This window comes from Cebus imitator, unplaced genomic scaffold, assembly GCF_001604975.1.
Source record: "Cebus imitator isolate Cc_AM_T3 unplaced genomic scaffold, Cebus_imitator-1.0 Scaffold673, whole genome shotgun sequence".
Classification (NCBI taxonomy): domain Eukaryota; kingdom Metazoa; phylum Chordata; class Mammalia; order Primates; family Cebidae; genus Cebus; species Cebus imitator.
In genome coordinates, this window is record NW_016107988.1 from 547,218 (window position 1) to 561,900 (window position 14,683).

Genomic DNA, 14,683 nt, shown 5'->3' on the forward strand with positions numbered 1-14,683 from the left:
CAGAATTCTATCTTAGACAATTCAGTGGAAATTAATAATATAAACACAATAATATATGGTGTTTTTTCCCTCAAATAAAACCATTTGAATATAGTATTTAGCAAAGAGCCCTGCTGTTAAAGCAAGTTCCAGTAATTGGACAAAAAGAAAGACGCTATCACCTCTAGTTACTGCTCTTTCTTACCATGCACCATCTTTGAAAGCTTTCATTAGCATTTGATGGTAACTAGTGTTACCGAACAGGTACTGGTATTTTTCAATAATAATTTCTAATTATGGTATTTCTATAAAGTTGTGATTACTTTGGTATTTTGAACATTGTTCTTTTTTTACTCTTTGAAAAAAACCTAAATAGGTTACCACGTGGAAAACTTCATTATTTTGAAAAGCAGAAAGAAAATCTACCACTCCAGGATTAGAAGTGGGTGAACTTCCTTTAAGCAACTAAAATTACTATGATGGGTTTAGGAGAGCTAAGAATAATCAAAGAGTAGAATGAAGTAAGCCAGACAGCCACCCACAATCAGTATTCAATACCCCTTTAGTAAATATGGAGGAATAAAATTGGCAAAGCTAGTACTCCCACCAGCTTCTTCTTCTGCCCTGCTGCAGAAGTAGAACTTTTGTTTCCTCCTTCACAGCACTTCATACATTTATTTAATCATTAATAATTTGTTTAAAAGACACCATTTGTTTCACTTATTGTGTTATTCTCACTACCTTCCACAATGCCTTGAACACAGACTGATTGGCTGACCCTGGTAGAAAATCAATTAATATGTTTCAATGAAGCTAACTCATTGGGTACATGTGAGAAGATGGGAAAATGGAGGGAAGCATTCAAATGTTCCTTTAAGTTACCTAGAGGAGCTAAGAATAGATTCCAGGCTTCATTCACAGAGCATTATTACCAGCATTCCGGTGAATATTTGGTTTAGGGACTTTAAAAGTGACAGCAATAAAATCTTCTTTGATGAAAATTTGAGTTCCTTTGTGGCTGTCCCCTTTTATGTACAGAGAATAAGTAATTCAGGGGTGTCAATTTCTATCTTTTAACATCTTTTTGCCTAATAAACATACATTTTGAACAGAAACTATAAATATTTGTAATATCTTGAAAAACGGCTTACTAAAATACCATTTTAAACCTCACAGCAGTCAATAAGCTGATAGAGACAAAGGTGATACAGATATTTGTTCCTTGTTCTTTAGAAGACCATGAATGTTTTGCTGCACATTTTCAAAATGAGAGTCTTTGGCGTCCATGATTAGAATAGAAAATTGATTATCTACGAGTGTCCCCAAATCACACATAAACCTAGGAGTAAATACGTTAAGAAAAAGTGTCCTTGTCTAATTTTCAAGGAAGATGAACCAATAGCTTGAAAAGATTAGTAAAATATAACTGTCAGTACCTTTAATGTATGAGGTTGAAATTCTGCTGAAAGAGCATTCAATCTTTTTTTTTATAAATTCATAATACTTATTTTTAATAAAGCCAGAATGCAATTAAATTGTTGAATGAAAATTAATATTCATTTAATCAATTTAAGAAACTTACAGGGCTGACTTCCACATACTTTTGGAATTATTTTTCAACTTAAAATTAAGCCATTGGTAGCCAAGCTGAGAGCCAAATAAGGAAGGCAATCCCATTTGCAACTGCCACAAAAAGAATAAAATATCTAGGAATGCAGATAATCAGGGTGGTGAAAGACCTACAGGGATAATTATAAAACTGCTCAAAGAAAGCACAGAAGACACAAACGAATGGAAAAACATTCCATGCTCATGAACAGGAAGAATCAATAGCATTAACATGGCCATATTGCCCAAAGGAATTTACAAATTCAATGATATTCCTATCAAACTACCAATGGAATTCCTCACAAAACTAGAAAACCTATTTTAAAATTCATATGGAACAACAACAACAAAAGGCAATCCTAAACAAAAAGAACAAAGCTGGTGGCATCACATTACCTGACTTCAAACTATACAACAGAGCTATAGTAACTAAAGCAGCATGGTACTCGTACTACAAAACAGGCATATGGACATAAACAGAATAGAGAGCCCAGAAATAAGGCTGTACACCTAGAAACATGATCTTTGACAAAGTTGACAAACACAAGCAATGGAGAAAAGTCTCCCTATTCAACAAATGATGCTGGGACAATCGCTAGGCATAGACAGAAGATTGAAACTGGACCCCTTTTTTACACCATATACAAAATCAACTGAAGGTAGGTTACCGATTTAAATGTAAAACTCAAAACTGTAAACTATTAATTACGTTGTCAACCCTAGAAGACAAGGTAGGCAATATCATCCTGGACATAGGAATGGGCAAAGATTTCATAAGAAAGACACCAAAAGCAATTGCAACAAAAGCAAGAAATGAAAAATTGGATCAGTTAAAGTTAAGAGCTACTGCACAGCAAAATAAACCATCAACAGAGTACACAACCTACAAAATGAGATAAAATATTTGCAAGCTATGCATCTGACAAAGGTCTAATAGCCAGCATCTATAAGGAACTTACAAATTTACAAGAGAAAAATAATCCCATTAAGAATGGGCAAAGAACATGAACAGACACTTTTCAAAAGAAGACATATATGTGTCCAATAAGCATATGAATAAAAAGGTCAATATCACTGAGCATTAGAGAAATGCAAATCAAAATCACAATGAGATACCATCTCACAGCAGTCAGAATGGCCACTATTAAAAAGTCAATAAATAACAGATGCTGGTAAGGTTTTGGAGAAAAGGGAACACTTATACACAGTTAGTGGGAGTGTACGTTAGTTTATCCATTACAGAAAGCAGTGTGGTGATTCCTCAAAGACCTAAAAAAGAACCACCATTCAACCCAGTAATCCCATTACTGGATATGTATCCAAATGAATAGAAATTGTTCTACCATAAAGACACATGGAGGAGAATATTCTTTGCAGCACTACTCACAATAGCAGACTTGGAATGAATTTAAATTCCCATCAATAACAGATGGGATGAAGAAAATGTGGTACATATACACCATGGAATACTATGCAGCCAGAAAAAAACATGAGGCTGTGCATTTTGTAGGAACATGGAAGGAGCTGGAGCCTATCATCCTCAGTACACTAACGCAGGAACAGAAAACCTAATACAGCATGTTCTCATTTGTAAGTGGGAGCTAAATGATGAGAACTCAAGAACACAAAGAAGGGAATAACAGACACTGGGGTCTACTTGAGGGTTGAAGGTGGGAGGAGGGAGAGGAGCAAAAAAAATAACTATTGGATACTAGGCTTAATACCTGTGTGATAAAATAAACTGTACAAGAAACCCCAGTGACGTGAGTTTACCTATATAAAAAACCTGCACAAGTACCCCTGAACCTAAAATAAAAGTTAAAAAAAAATAAAATTAAGCCATTGTTTTAAAGTACCCCATCATGGAGAAACTTAGAAGTGTTTATTTTTAAGGACAAGTCATGGTAAAAATGTAAATTTTGATGGTAATAAATATCTAAAATGTACATATCAGCGTATATAATTTTGTTTTCAGACTTTAATTCCATGGAAATCAAATCATACATAATAATCTTACAAAAAGTGGGCAGCTATTTCACATGCAGTCCTTCACCTCTTCATCCAAACTTCCATACATGACAGCATTCAACAATCCTTCAAACACCTAGTCACAGTTATCTCCAATTACAGAACATTTTAAAAACCAACCCTTCAAAAATACAATGGTTAAATGTACCCTCTCTATTGAATCTTTAACATTGCATCCTTCCTCATTTTTCTTATTCATGTAATAAATGTGATTAGACTGGATTATGTTAAAAACCTTATCTATTTTAAACACGTTGCAACTCTGTGATTCAATACATAGGCAGTAGTCAAGAGAAGACGTATGTTATTAAAACACAGGAAAAGGAAACAAAAAGTAATTCAAACTCCAACACTCCTCTAGCACTATAAAACTTGCATCAGATGCATTCATGACTTTCTAAAAAAAGAGTAAAATTTTATCACACAACATGAAGTAGCATATTACAGTCCAGATTCACAATCAGTTTGAGCCTTGGTTGTCTGAGATGAAAGTAAAGATAATGGAAGGTTTTATATGTATCTCTGTATTTGTGGAAAAGTTAGGTTCTTGAGTTCATTTCATCTCATATCTAAGTACACGTAACCAGTCATTAAAGCCACATGCTGGCTGAGGGAAGTTTTTGTCCCAGTCAGACTTTATTAATAAACTCGATTCAAAGTTCTTACGTACAGAAACTATAAAGCAAAGACAAAATTGTTCGCTATTTGTTTTGCTGTTCTTCAAAGGCAATAAAGAGTGCAGATTTGCAGTTGGACTCAGCGTCAGACTATATGCTCCAAACATGGCCCAACAGCAACTCCTATCCCACATTCTTTTCTACAATGTGACCTTGCCACTGCGACATCAAAAAATGGCTTTCAATTCTCCTTCCCTCAAATCCAAGCTGGCCATATGGCTCCTCTGTAACCAACTGAATGTGGTAGAAAAGATGTGTGATTTCTCAGCCTAGTTGAAAGAGAGCACTCTTGCCCTGTGGGAACCATTCAATGTAAGAATTACAACTGTCCTGAGACCATAATGCTAGAAAGCCCACCTGTAGGCATTCCAGGGAACTTCACAGCTTTGCCTAGTTATCTCACAGCTTTCCCTACCAAGGTACCAAGCCGATGAGTGAAATCATTTGGAAACTGATCCTACAGTTCCAGATGTTCTGATTCCTAGCCATTCAAGTTATCTTCAGCAAGGGTTCCAGCCATCCATCCTCATTATGTCCTATCTGAATTCCTGACCCAAAGAATTCACAATAAAATGGTTATTTTACACAACTAACTTTTGTTGTGGTTAGTTTCGCAGCATTAGTAACTGCAACACTCTTGGTAAGAATCTGTCTTTATCACCTGTTAATTGAGATGAGACCTTGGTAATCTTACAAAAATCCAAAGTTTCCTCAATAATACATAAGAATAACTTTAGGTACCTTGCAAGTTTATTGTGACATTGGGAATAACTGAGGTGTCTGGCCTGTAATAGTACTGAATAAAAGGATAATAGTTTTGTGATCACGATTTACCAATAGCATTGTTAAATGCTAGGTAATGCATGTCAAAATTTAAATTTGAAATTAACAAAGTACTTCATTATGCAATTCATTATGTAATGCAGAGATTTTACTACTTAAGGGGGAAAATTTTCAATTATTGAAAAATAAATCACTGGGTTTTTCTGAATATATAACCAAGAAAAAATATAACAGTAAGAAACAGGTACTTTCATATATTTAATCTTTATGATAAACCATTTGAGGACATTAAGTTGTATGAGGTCACATGATTGGTAAGTGGCCAAGTTCAAGTCAGTTCGAATTCAATGTCTCATGTATTTTCCAAAATACTACTCTGGTCTGACACAGAATTATAATTTAGCATAGCTCACACGGAAGTCTGTTGTAGTATTTATTTAATTATTCAGTTAGTTATCTGGGGGTAGCCCTCGGAACCAGAAGAGGTTCAGAGAGCTCCCTGCTATGGTATTTAGGTTAGGTATTCCAGAGACTTATTTTGAAGCATCTATATTTCTTTCACTAACATATCTAGTAGCACTGACTATATCTACGGTCTCTGTAAGTAGTCTTACTATTAAACAGAAACTTGCAGGAAATTTCTTGAACTGTATTCCTGACAGCAGGTAAAATCTATTTCTTGACATATGCTTTTGTTTGTTTTTGTTTTGTTTTGAAATGTTTTATTAAAGGCCAGGCTTTTCCCACACCCATCAAATCCCTTAGCTGCCAAGACTGATCTAAGTGGCTCCCTGGGGATTACAATTCTTCTATGAATGTGAGCAAAAGAGAAATTATATCTGTTCACAAATTAAAATGTCCTTTGTAAAAGCAAATCTAAGGAACTTGAAAATCTAAAAGACATTAAACGAAAATCATCAGGAAGATCTTGAAATAAGTTATAGTTGGTTTTCTCTGGCTTATCACAGTTGAGAAAGTTCTGGTGCTATCTGATACCCTTAACTGTCCACCCGTCTATGCTATGTAGGTTAAACAAAACTGCATTTATTCTTCTTACGTTCTTTTCAAGGAAGCCAGAAGATGGTATTAACAGTAGTAACTTCCAGGTTTGCTGAGCTATTTGTAAAAATGCATCAATATCAACACATGTCAAGCAACAAGCTGAACGTTCCCTAGAGCAAATCATGTTGTGAGGTTTCCTAAAGAAACTGTTTTCAAATTAAGGAATAAATGCAAAATGTGAACAGATGAAACATGTTTGAACTCAGAATCACTATATCTCAGATTTGCTAAGATTGTTTGCTAAGGTGGTTAGGCAGTTTCCATTTACCTTTAACACCTAAGATAGGCTTTCTTATAAATTCCTTTTAAAGTAGGTTTTTATATTAAATTTTACAAAAGATCTACATATAATGGACTCTAAAAAGAATTTCTTGTCAATTCAAAATAACAATATCCACCTGTTATTAGCGTACGGTATACTGCCATTTCAAAACTACCAGTGACTCATGTTACAAATGCAGTTATTTTTAGGATAGTATGTGAATGATGTTAACAATATCCCTTGAAAATGATACTATTTGATCAAGTATTTTGTGGATGAAGAAAACGGAAAAATGTATTTGTTATATCCCTGAATTACTGTTAGTGAAAGTGTTCATTTGGCCATCTGTATGTCCTTGCTTTTTGCTTAGTCAACAAATTACACAGACATCAAAAAGCAATCTGCTTTATATGAAATAGCTATATATTTACACATTTTAAAGAAGAAATGTAAAGTCTCCTTAGAGGTTACACAGCACATCTGATGTGGAATTTAGGGCATCAGCATTCTGTATACACTTCTACCAAACCTATTTACACTAAGGATTCTTGTAATCGCTATGGCTGTGAAACCCCAGCAACTATATCCTAGAAATAAAGTTAGCAAACTAAATGTGACTAAGCAGAAGTCTAAAATATTACTATAATTTGTGTGAGAATTAAGGTTTATTAAAAGTTTCCCCAAAACAGTTCTGGGGAAAACTATCTTTAGAAAGGAATTCTGTGGCCGGCAGCCATGTGAGTACTACATATTCTAAACTTCCTAACAAGCATACTTTATTTATTTTTTCTCTTTCCACCATTAATGACAGTCAATTAGCTGCTTTTTCATATGTCTTTTCGGAACACTTAGAACTTAAGACGAGTCCCTAAACTGTCCTCCATACATTGAATTGGGACACCAGAGAAAAGCATTACGGCTGACAACCAGATTACTGATTCCTACTAGAAGAGCTGACGCAACCTTCAATACACCAGGACACAAGAGGCATGGTTCTACTTTTGCTTAAAATCACAAAACAGGTCATAAACAGCAAATGATGCACATCTGGTACCAAAATTAAAATGCAAGTTTAAAAATAATGGCTTAGGGGAAAGTTTCAGTAGAAACTGGGTCTAAGTAGGGCATACTATTGTGAGTAGAAACATTCCTGAAATGTTCCTTCAGTAAATACAGGCCTGCCTCTTCACAGCAGTTTTAAATCTAATTAAGACAAACATTTTTAATTAAGGCTTAAAGAGCCTGGTGAAGGGCCTTCAGTAAAATTGTCCTTGGTGGTTCCTCCCGAGGTAATTTATTTTGAGAGACAAAGAACTCGATCTCTGAAAATCTTCAGAGAAGACATTTCCCTCCCTGTTTTCTGCTACTCCACACAGCAAACAGACTGAATAAAGCTGCCTGCCCTTTGGAACACACAAGCAATGCTGGTTTTGATTCAGTCGTTCCCCTTCCTTTCAAAAAACACTGGTGGAGAGAAGCTTCAAGTTCACATAACATAAGAAAGCAGATTCTGCCAAGTGGGGACACAGAGCAATTTTCCATATTTTGTTTCCTTTCCTCCACCCCCACCCTGCACCCCACCATCACCGTGGAGAGCAAAAATGAACTGCTATTATACACAGAAAGTCAAGAACTTGTTCCAGAAAACCTCTTACAAAACCATCTCTACTTTTTACCCACTTTCTTATGAATTCTACTTTATCTGGGCTGAAAACTATTTTTTTTAGGCAAGATAAGATGAAAGCTGATTTTCAGAAACCCAAATAGAAATACACACTGGGCTATCAGTTTCAGCAAGGGGGTAGAATAAGTGGGGGAAAATCCCAAACTGGGCCTGCCTTTGATTTTTACTTTGCAGAGTGCTACTACCGCAATATTTGCATTAAGCTTGTGTCTCCATATTTCCTTGACTAGCGAGGAAAAAAAGCTGAGATAAATGGGTATGGAGGCAATTAAGAAAAGATTAGCAAACACTGTATGCTGTTCTACAAACTGGAGCTGGCTTCTCCCCATTCCCTACATTCCTGGCCAAGAAAAAAGGATACTGGCCTGAAAAGCAAATGTGAGTTGAAACTGGTTTCTCTAACCTAGCTGAAAAGTCTTTATGCAATCAGGGGGGCTATTATTTCAGGAGACAGAGAAAAAGGGGCAAAGCATTCACGTTGCTAAGGAGACGTGCAGAAGCTGTCATTCCTACATAAATTTTATTATTGAAGAGGGGAAAGGAGATATTTTCGCCAAAGTTTATTTGGATCCCCTGGTTACGGAAGAAAGAAATTCTGCCGATTTATTTTATCTTTAGTTGTAAACAGCCAACCCAGAAAGAATTAAAGGACCTAAAAGTTGACCTCCTGCTGCCAACCAGTTCCCTCCACAGTGAATTAACCAACAAAGAGGAACCCCTTCAATGAGAATTTTGAGGTAATATCAAAGAAAAAGCCTTTTTTTTAAACACAAAATTAAATTTACAGAAGAAACTTAACCAAATTAACTAATCTGTTATAACAGGAAACCAAAGACAAAGGAAAATCAGATTTTTGCGGCTTTTGTGTAATTTCAACTTTGTTATAACTTGAAACGTTTCCAGGAAGCCTTTATAAATAGTCCCAGAAAAGACAAGAAACTGGAAGGAATTTAATGAGTTTCTCAGATGTCTATGTGAATGAGTGAGTGAGAGAGAAAAATCGCCGGCAGGTTTTCTCCATTTATTCCCTTTTCTCTGCGCTGATACCAGCAGCTGAAGAATCAGATTTAGAAAGGAAAGCGTTTGTAGCAAGAAATCATAGGTTGACAGATTTCCGCTAAGGGCATAACTGGGGCGCCGGGGAGGGCAACTGGAGGGTCAGGGAGGGAGTAAAGCAGTAAAGCCCACTGGGACTGGTAGCCTCAGTTAGCTACCTTATTCTCCACTCCCCACCCCCTTCTTATCCACTGGCAGCTTTCAGCGCTGGCGGAATAAAGCACAACTTTCTAGGCATCTATGAGTAGCTCATGGAGAACAGAAAGGTCTGGAGGAGAGAAGAGTTACTTAGAGTGGCAGAGAAAAAAAAAAGGCAACTCACAATCAACGGCGGCATCACCAAAAAAGGAAAGGAAAATAAGCCTGTCTCTCTCCCAACTCTTCAAATCCATCAAAAATGTAAGGAAACAAAACGCAAACCGAAATACATTGGTGAAAACGCAGATAAGGTGGAGTGGAACCGGCAGATGTGAGCAGCAAGAGGTAAACCTAGGCAAATTCGTCGAGAGAGGAGGGAAAAAGGAGTGGGGAAGACCGAACGGAGAACCCCCGCAGCATCTCGGTGGAGTTGGGGAGTTTTTGCCTGCTTCTTTTTTAACGGGGGTGTGGAAGGCGTCGCATTTTTTACACAGCCACATGGCTCTCGCCTCAAATGATAACAAATACCCAAAATAGCGTACGTGTTACTCCAGAACAGGAGGAATGGCCACGGGGGAGGGAGAGGGCGTGGGCTGTCGCTTTAGGTTTGGCGACCAGGGATGGGGAGGGAAGAGGGTGGACGCCAGGGAGGTGGCTGGAGCCCCAGGATCCCAGAAGGGCCTGGACAGGGTGGGACGGGCGAGGGCAGGGGACGCGGAGAAGTGGGAACTGGCGGTGGCTGTCCTGGCAGTGGGGCTCGGGGCAGTCCGGGGCGGGAGGTAGGGGTCGCGGCGCGCCGGGTCCTCACCGCTGCTGAGCGTGGACTCGCAGTGCCAGCTGTCCAAGCTGGCGGGTTTCCGGCAGGACTCCCAGAGGGACAGGTAGTACTGGTGGTCGGCCGTGACCCAGGCCGGGCTCAGCACCGCCCCCAGGTCCAGACATAGCGCCAGGAAGATGCACACCAGCCCGACCAGCTTCAACGGGGTCAGCACCGACACGCGCACCTCCTCCATGCCGCTGCCCGCCGAAGCCATTCCTGGGCGCTGCTGCCGCCCGCCCCGCCGCAGGCGAGGACGCCAGGCGGGTCCGGGGAGCTGGGAGCCCGACCTCCAGAGGGGGAAGTCACTGAGCCGCCACGCGCGACGACTCGCTCCCTCGGGTTTCTGCGCGCCCCCTGCCGCGAGGCCAAGGTGGGTCTGCAGAGGTGGCCGGCCTGGTGGGGGTCGTCGGCAGCCGCAGCGGCGTCGAGTCCACCGCGGACCTTCGCCACCGGCCCCGCGCAGCGCTCTGCCAGCGCCCGCGCCCGCGCCCGCTCCCGCTCAGCCGGGCTCGCTCCGCCCCTGCCCCGCCCCGGGCTGAGGGAGGCGGTGCCGAACGGGGATGGGCGGAGGGCCGGCACCCGGAGGCTTCGGTTCCAGCTCTCAGGGCTGGAGGCTCGCGCCGGTCCCGCCCCTACCCCGCCCCTACCCCGCCCCTGGCCAGCGGGCGGAGCCCAGTGCCCGCCCGCGCCCCCGACTCACAGCGCGCGGCAGTTCCTTGAAGCAGCCGTGCGCCCCGCCCGGCCCTCGCTGGCCCCCAGCCTCGCTGGCTTCAGGTCGCCGGGTCTCCCCCTTGGCTCAGTCACGTGGGTTTCCTTTTCTTAGGGAGCAGGAGTGAGCCGTTTTCTAGAAGGCGCCAGAGGTGGATTCCTAGGAGCCTGGAAGCAAGTACAGGTCCTCTCTCTCAGTGATGTAACATTACCCTCCCCAGCCAATTTCACGTGCTGAGAGATTTGGAGGAAGGACGAGAAAAGTAAACGCATTTTGTCCTCTTTTCAAAACCAAGATGGGCCCAGGAGCCCCCTGGTTTTCCCATTTCCTCACTTCTCTGGCTAGCCTGCTGCCGTTTCTGTTCTCTGGGTTTGCCTGCTTTTGCGCCCCCTATGAAGGGCATTTGCTCTGGAAAGCCAGGTGCTAAAAAGGAAATGAGAGCTCCTGCAAAATGTGAAGTAAATCTTATTTGCACCTCCACTGCTCTGCCCTTTGGGTGCTGGCTAAAACCTTTATTAATTCCACTTTGCATTATGCCAAGCTGGATCTAATTCTCCTCCTGGGTATTAAGATGTCCTTGTCCTTAACAATATCTAGCCCAGGGCCTGCCATAGGAAAATTGATGTGTATATTTCCTAAATGGGAAACTAAGCAATCTAGAAATATATGTTGATCATCTAAGGGCTAAGGATTCAGCACAATAGGACATCATCCTGTTCTTAAGTAGATGCACCATATTTCCCCTTATATGTGAGGACTAAACACGTCTTGAAATTGTAATTGAAATTCTGTAATTGCCTAGTTCAGCAAATGATTGGTGGGTTATTTGTCTCTTTGGCATCTGGATGTTTTGTCAGTGTTATCTCAGCAGTCTACTACCTGATATGGAGCCATCTTTTCTATAAAAGAAAGAATTTATTGAATAGACAATTGGAAAGGGGCTATGTTTCCAGATCTTTAGTCATACCAAAAACTTGGTGAGACTCCCAAAACTGTGGTTAAGAGCTGAAGAATGCAAGAAACGCATTCTCTCTTTTATGAAACCCAATCCTCAATGTTGCAAGATTGCCTACTTTTGGTTTATAAAAATTATTTTCCCCCAACCACATCTTTCCATAGGTTAAACACATGTTGACTGAAGCAGCATTTTGGGTGTAAGAAACAATCGAGTTAGTGTCAAATGAGAACCAACCTAATGTAAAATTAATGCCTGGGCTTTTCTTATATTTACAATTCTGGGAACTTTTCTCCCACCTCTCAATCATTACGATGCTAATTATTGCAGGACCCTTAACAAAGAATGCCTAGAGCATCCAGAACTCACTAACCTCCAAATTCCAAAGGGCTTCTTGGCTTCTCAACTAGAAAGAAACGTAAGTGCATCTTCTCCTTAAAAACTTAGGGAACACTGAAAAATTTACAAACCTGGACAATTAATAGGCGACCAGGATTGTGTGACTGTTCTTTTATCTAGATTTATGTTTGTAGATTTATAATGTGTATTCAAAAGTAATAAGAAAATTTCTTGACTATGCTCTCAAAGATATAAAGAAATCTTTATTTTTCCTCCAACTTTTATCATCTTCTCTTTATTAAGTTTCTTTTCCAATTAGCCAATAGCTTTTTAAAATTCTTTTTAAAATTCTGTTTAATGCAGGCTTTCTTTCCCTTCTACCCCTACCCTAACCCCCACCTCCACCCACATTTTTCCTTAATTTTTTCTGGCTTCTTCTCAACTGCTTACTTGAGTTACCTCATCCTTCTTTATACTACCTACAAAATTGTCTCTATGCTGTCTCCAAAATTAGAAAAGTAAACAGTTTTTAACAAAAAGCCAAATTTCCCTAAAAAAATTCTATTCCTCTATTAATAATTTATAGAATTTTGCACAACAGAAGGCCTGTCAACCATCCTTAATCCTCAATTTCGAAATACAACAAACTCTCAAACGTATTTTATTTTCTTTTCATACATTTGTAGGAAACTCAGGGGCAAAGGGACGCTTCCTCTTCACCTGCTGAAGGTTCACTGAAAATGAACTGAGAAAAGGTAGATTAACTGGGAAAAAAAAATGCATAAAACTTATGTGCACAGGGAAAAAAAAAATCACAGGAGTGCAATTACCCAATAACCCAATGAGGTCCAGTTGCTTATATTCCCTTCTTGATAGAAAGAGAGATGGGGGGTGTAGGAGTAAATGATTGCCAGCGGAAACCGGGCCTAAAGATCAATGGCCTGGAACCAAGTACTTCTGAGTTCTGGGGAAGGTGGCATTTAGGTGAGGCGCAGAATGTCACTGTGAACAAAGGTTGTCTTGTAGTGCAGATTGAGCCTCCCAGGTAATTTCTGAACCTCTCTGGAAAGGATAGATGAGAAGTCTGTTGGGACATGGTGAGAACTCCCAGTCTCTTCTGGGTGGTTAATCTTTCCTGGTTATTTGATGAGATTCCAAGGGAAGGGGTCTTAAGATAATTGCTTTTTTTTTTTTTTGGAAAGGAGTTTTCTTAAATTTGGAAATTCCAGAGGGAATTCCTCCTGGTGCTTCAGAAAACAAAGAGAGCCAGAGAGGCAGGGAAAAGTGAGAGAGAGAACTTCAGGCTGATTCTTGAGTTCAGCACGTCAAAACATCGTATTTTGGGGTATCGTTTTATCATCCAAAAGACCATTAGGATGGCTAAATAGTAGAAAGAAGAGCTTTATTGGTGACATTAGTTTGCAAACTAGGAAGAAAAAGTCTCTGGCATGAGCCGAAGGTGCTCCCTTTTTGAATAGGGGAAGGACAGATTGGGTTTTATCCGTCACAGGGTCCATGTTACACAATATAATCATACATATTCAGCAAGTTTGGAAGAAAAGCTATACTATACCTATTTATCAAAGGAGAAGAATGCATGCACAATGGGTAAACATATATATGTAACATCCCATGTTCACTTTGGGGCAGGGTCTTAGCATTAAAATGAGGTGGAATTTGGCTTTTTTTCTTTTTTTTTTTTTTGAGATGTGAGGCCTGAGTGCAGTGGCTCGATCTTGGCTCACTGCAACCTCTGCCTCCTGGGTTCAAGCGATTCTCTTCCCTCAGCCTTCTGAACAGCTAGGACTATAGGCACTTACCATCAAAAGGTGAACTACATGACACAAAGACAGTTTCTATGCAGCCTCTTATAAGCTGGCTGAAACTTGCTTAAGGTCTGTAATTGCTTATCAGAAAAGAATGTTTATAAGGCCCATACTATGTTCAATCAGAGTTGCAGTGGTCTGGGTTATAAATCAGAGTTAGCAGGAATCTGAGAGCTCTTATTGTTTGGAAGTTCAGAGCAGTAGGAATTTGGAAATTTGGCATGCTAGCCAGGCCATGAACCCTAGACCTGTAAGTAATTTTGTTTCCTTAACCTTAGGGTTCATATTAGCTAATATAGGCGCATCTATTTATCAGATTAGAGCTTTATGATCTCCAACAGTGGAAAAACATATTTCAAACTGATGTGAGCCAACCATGGTTTCAATTTATCCCACTTAGCATGAAGAAATATGCAAGCACAGATCCTTTTGGCTGTTGTAAAATTTACAGTGTATGCACCATAGTATCCTTCAAATATCTGAAAAATCATGAATTGCCCAACATAGCTGGCCCCAGAAGTTTCATATAAAAGATGATAGAACTGGCTGGGTACAGTAGCTTATGCCTGTAACCCCAGCACTTGGGGAGGCCGAGGCGGATGGATCACATAAGGTCAGGAGCTGGAGACCAGCCTAGCCAATGTGGTGAAACCCTGTCTCTAATGAAAGTACAAAAATTAGCTGGGTGTGGTTGTGCATGCCTGTAATCCTAGCTACTCAGGAGGCTGACGCAGGAGAATCGCTTGAACCCAGGAGG

General features: G+C 40.1%; 1 protein-coding gene across 1 annotated transcript in view; it reads right to left on the bottom strand.

The window, feature by feature from the left end:
• The window catches only part of TMEM47 (transmembrane protein 47), a 29,334-nt gene extending 18,727 nt beyond the window's left edge, over window positions 1-10,607 (bottom strand). Inside the window, exon 1 of the mRNA XM_017518359.1 lies at window positions 10,086-10,607. Coding sequence (XP_017373848.1) covers window positions 10,086-10,311 — 226 coding nt within the window. The 5' untranslated portion in view covers window positions 10,312-10,607. The remainder of the gene's footprint in view (window positions 1-10,085) is intronic.
• Window positions 10,608-14,683: the final 4,076 nt, after the last annotated feature.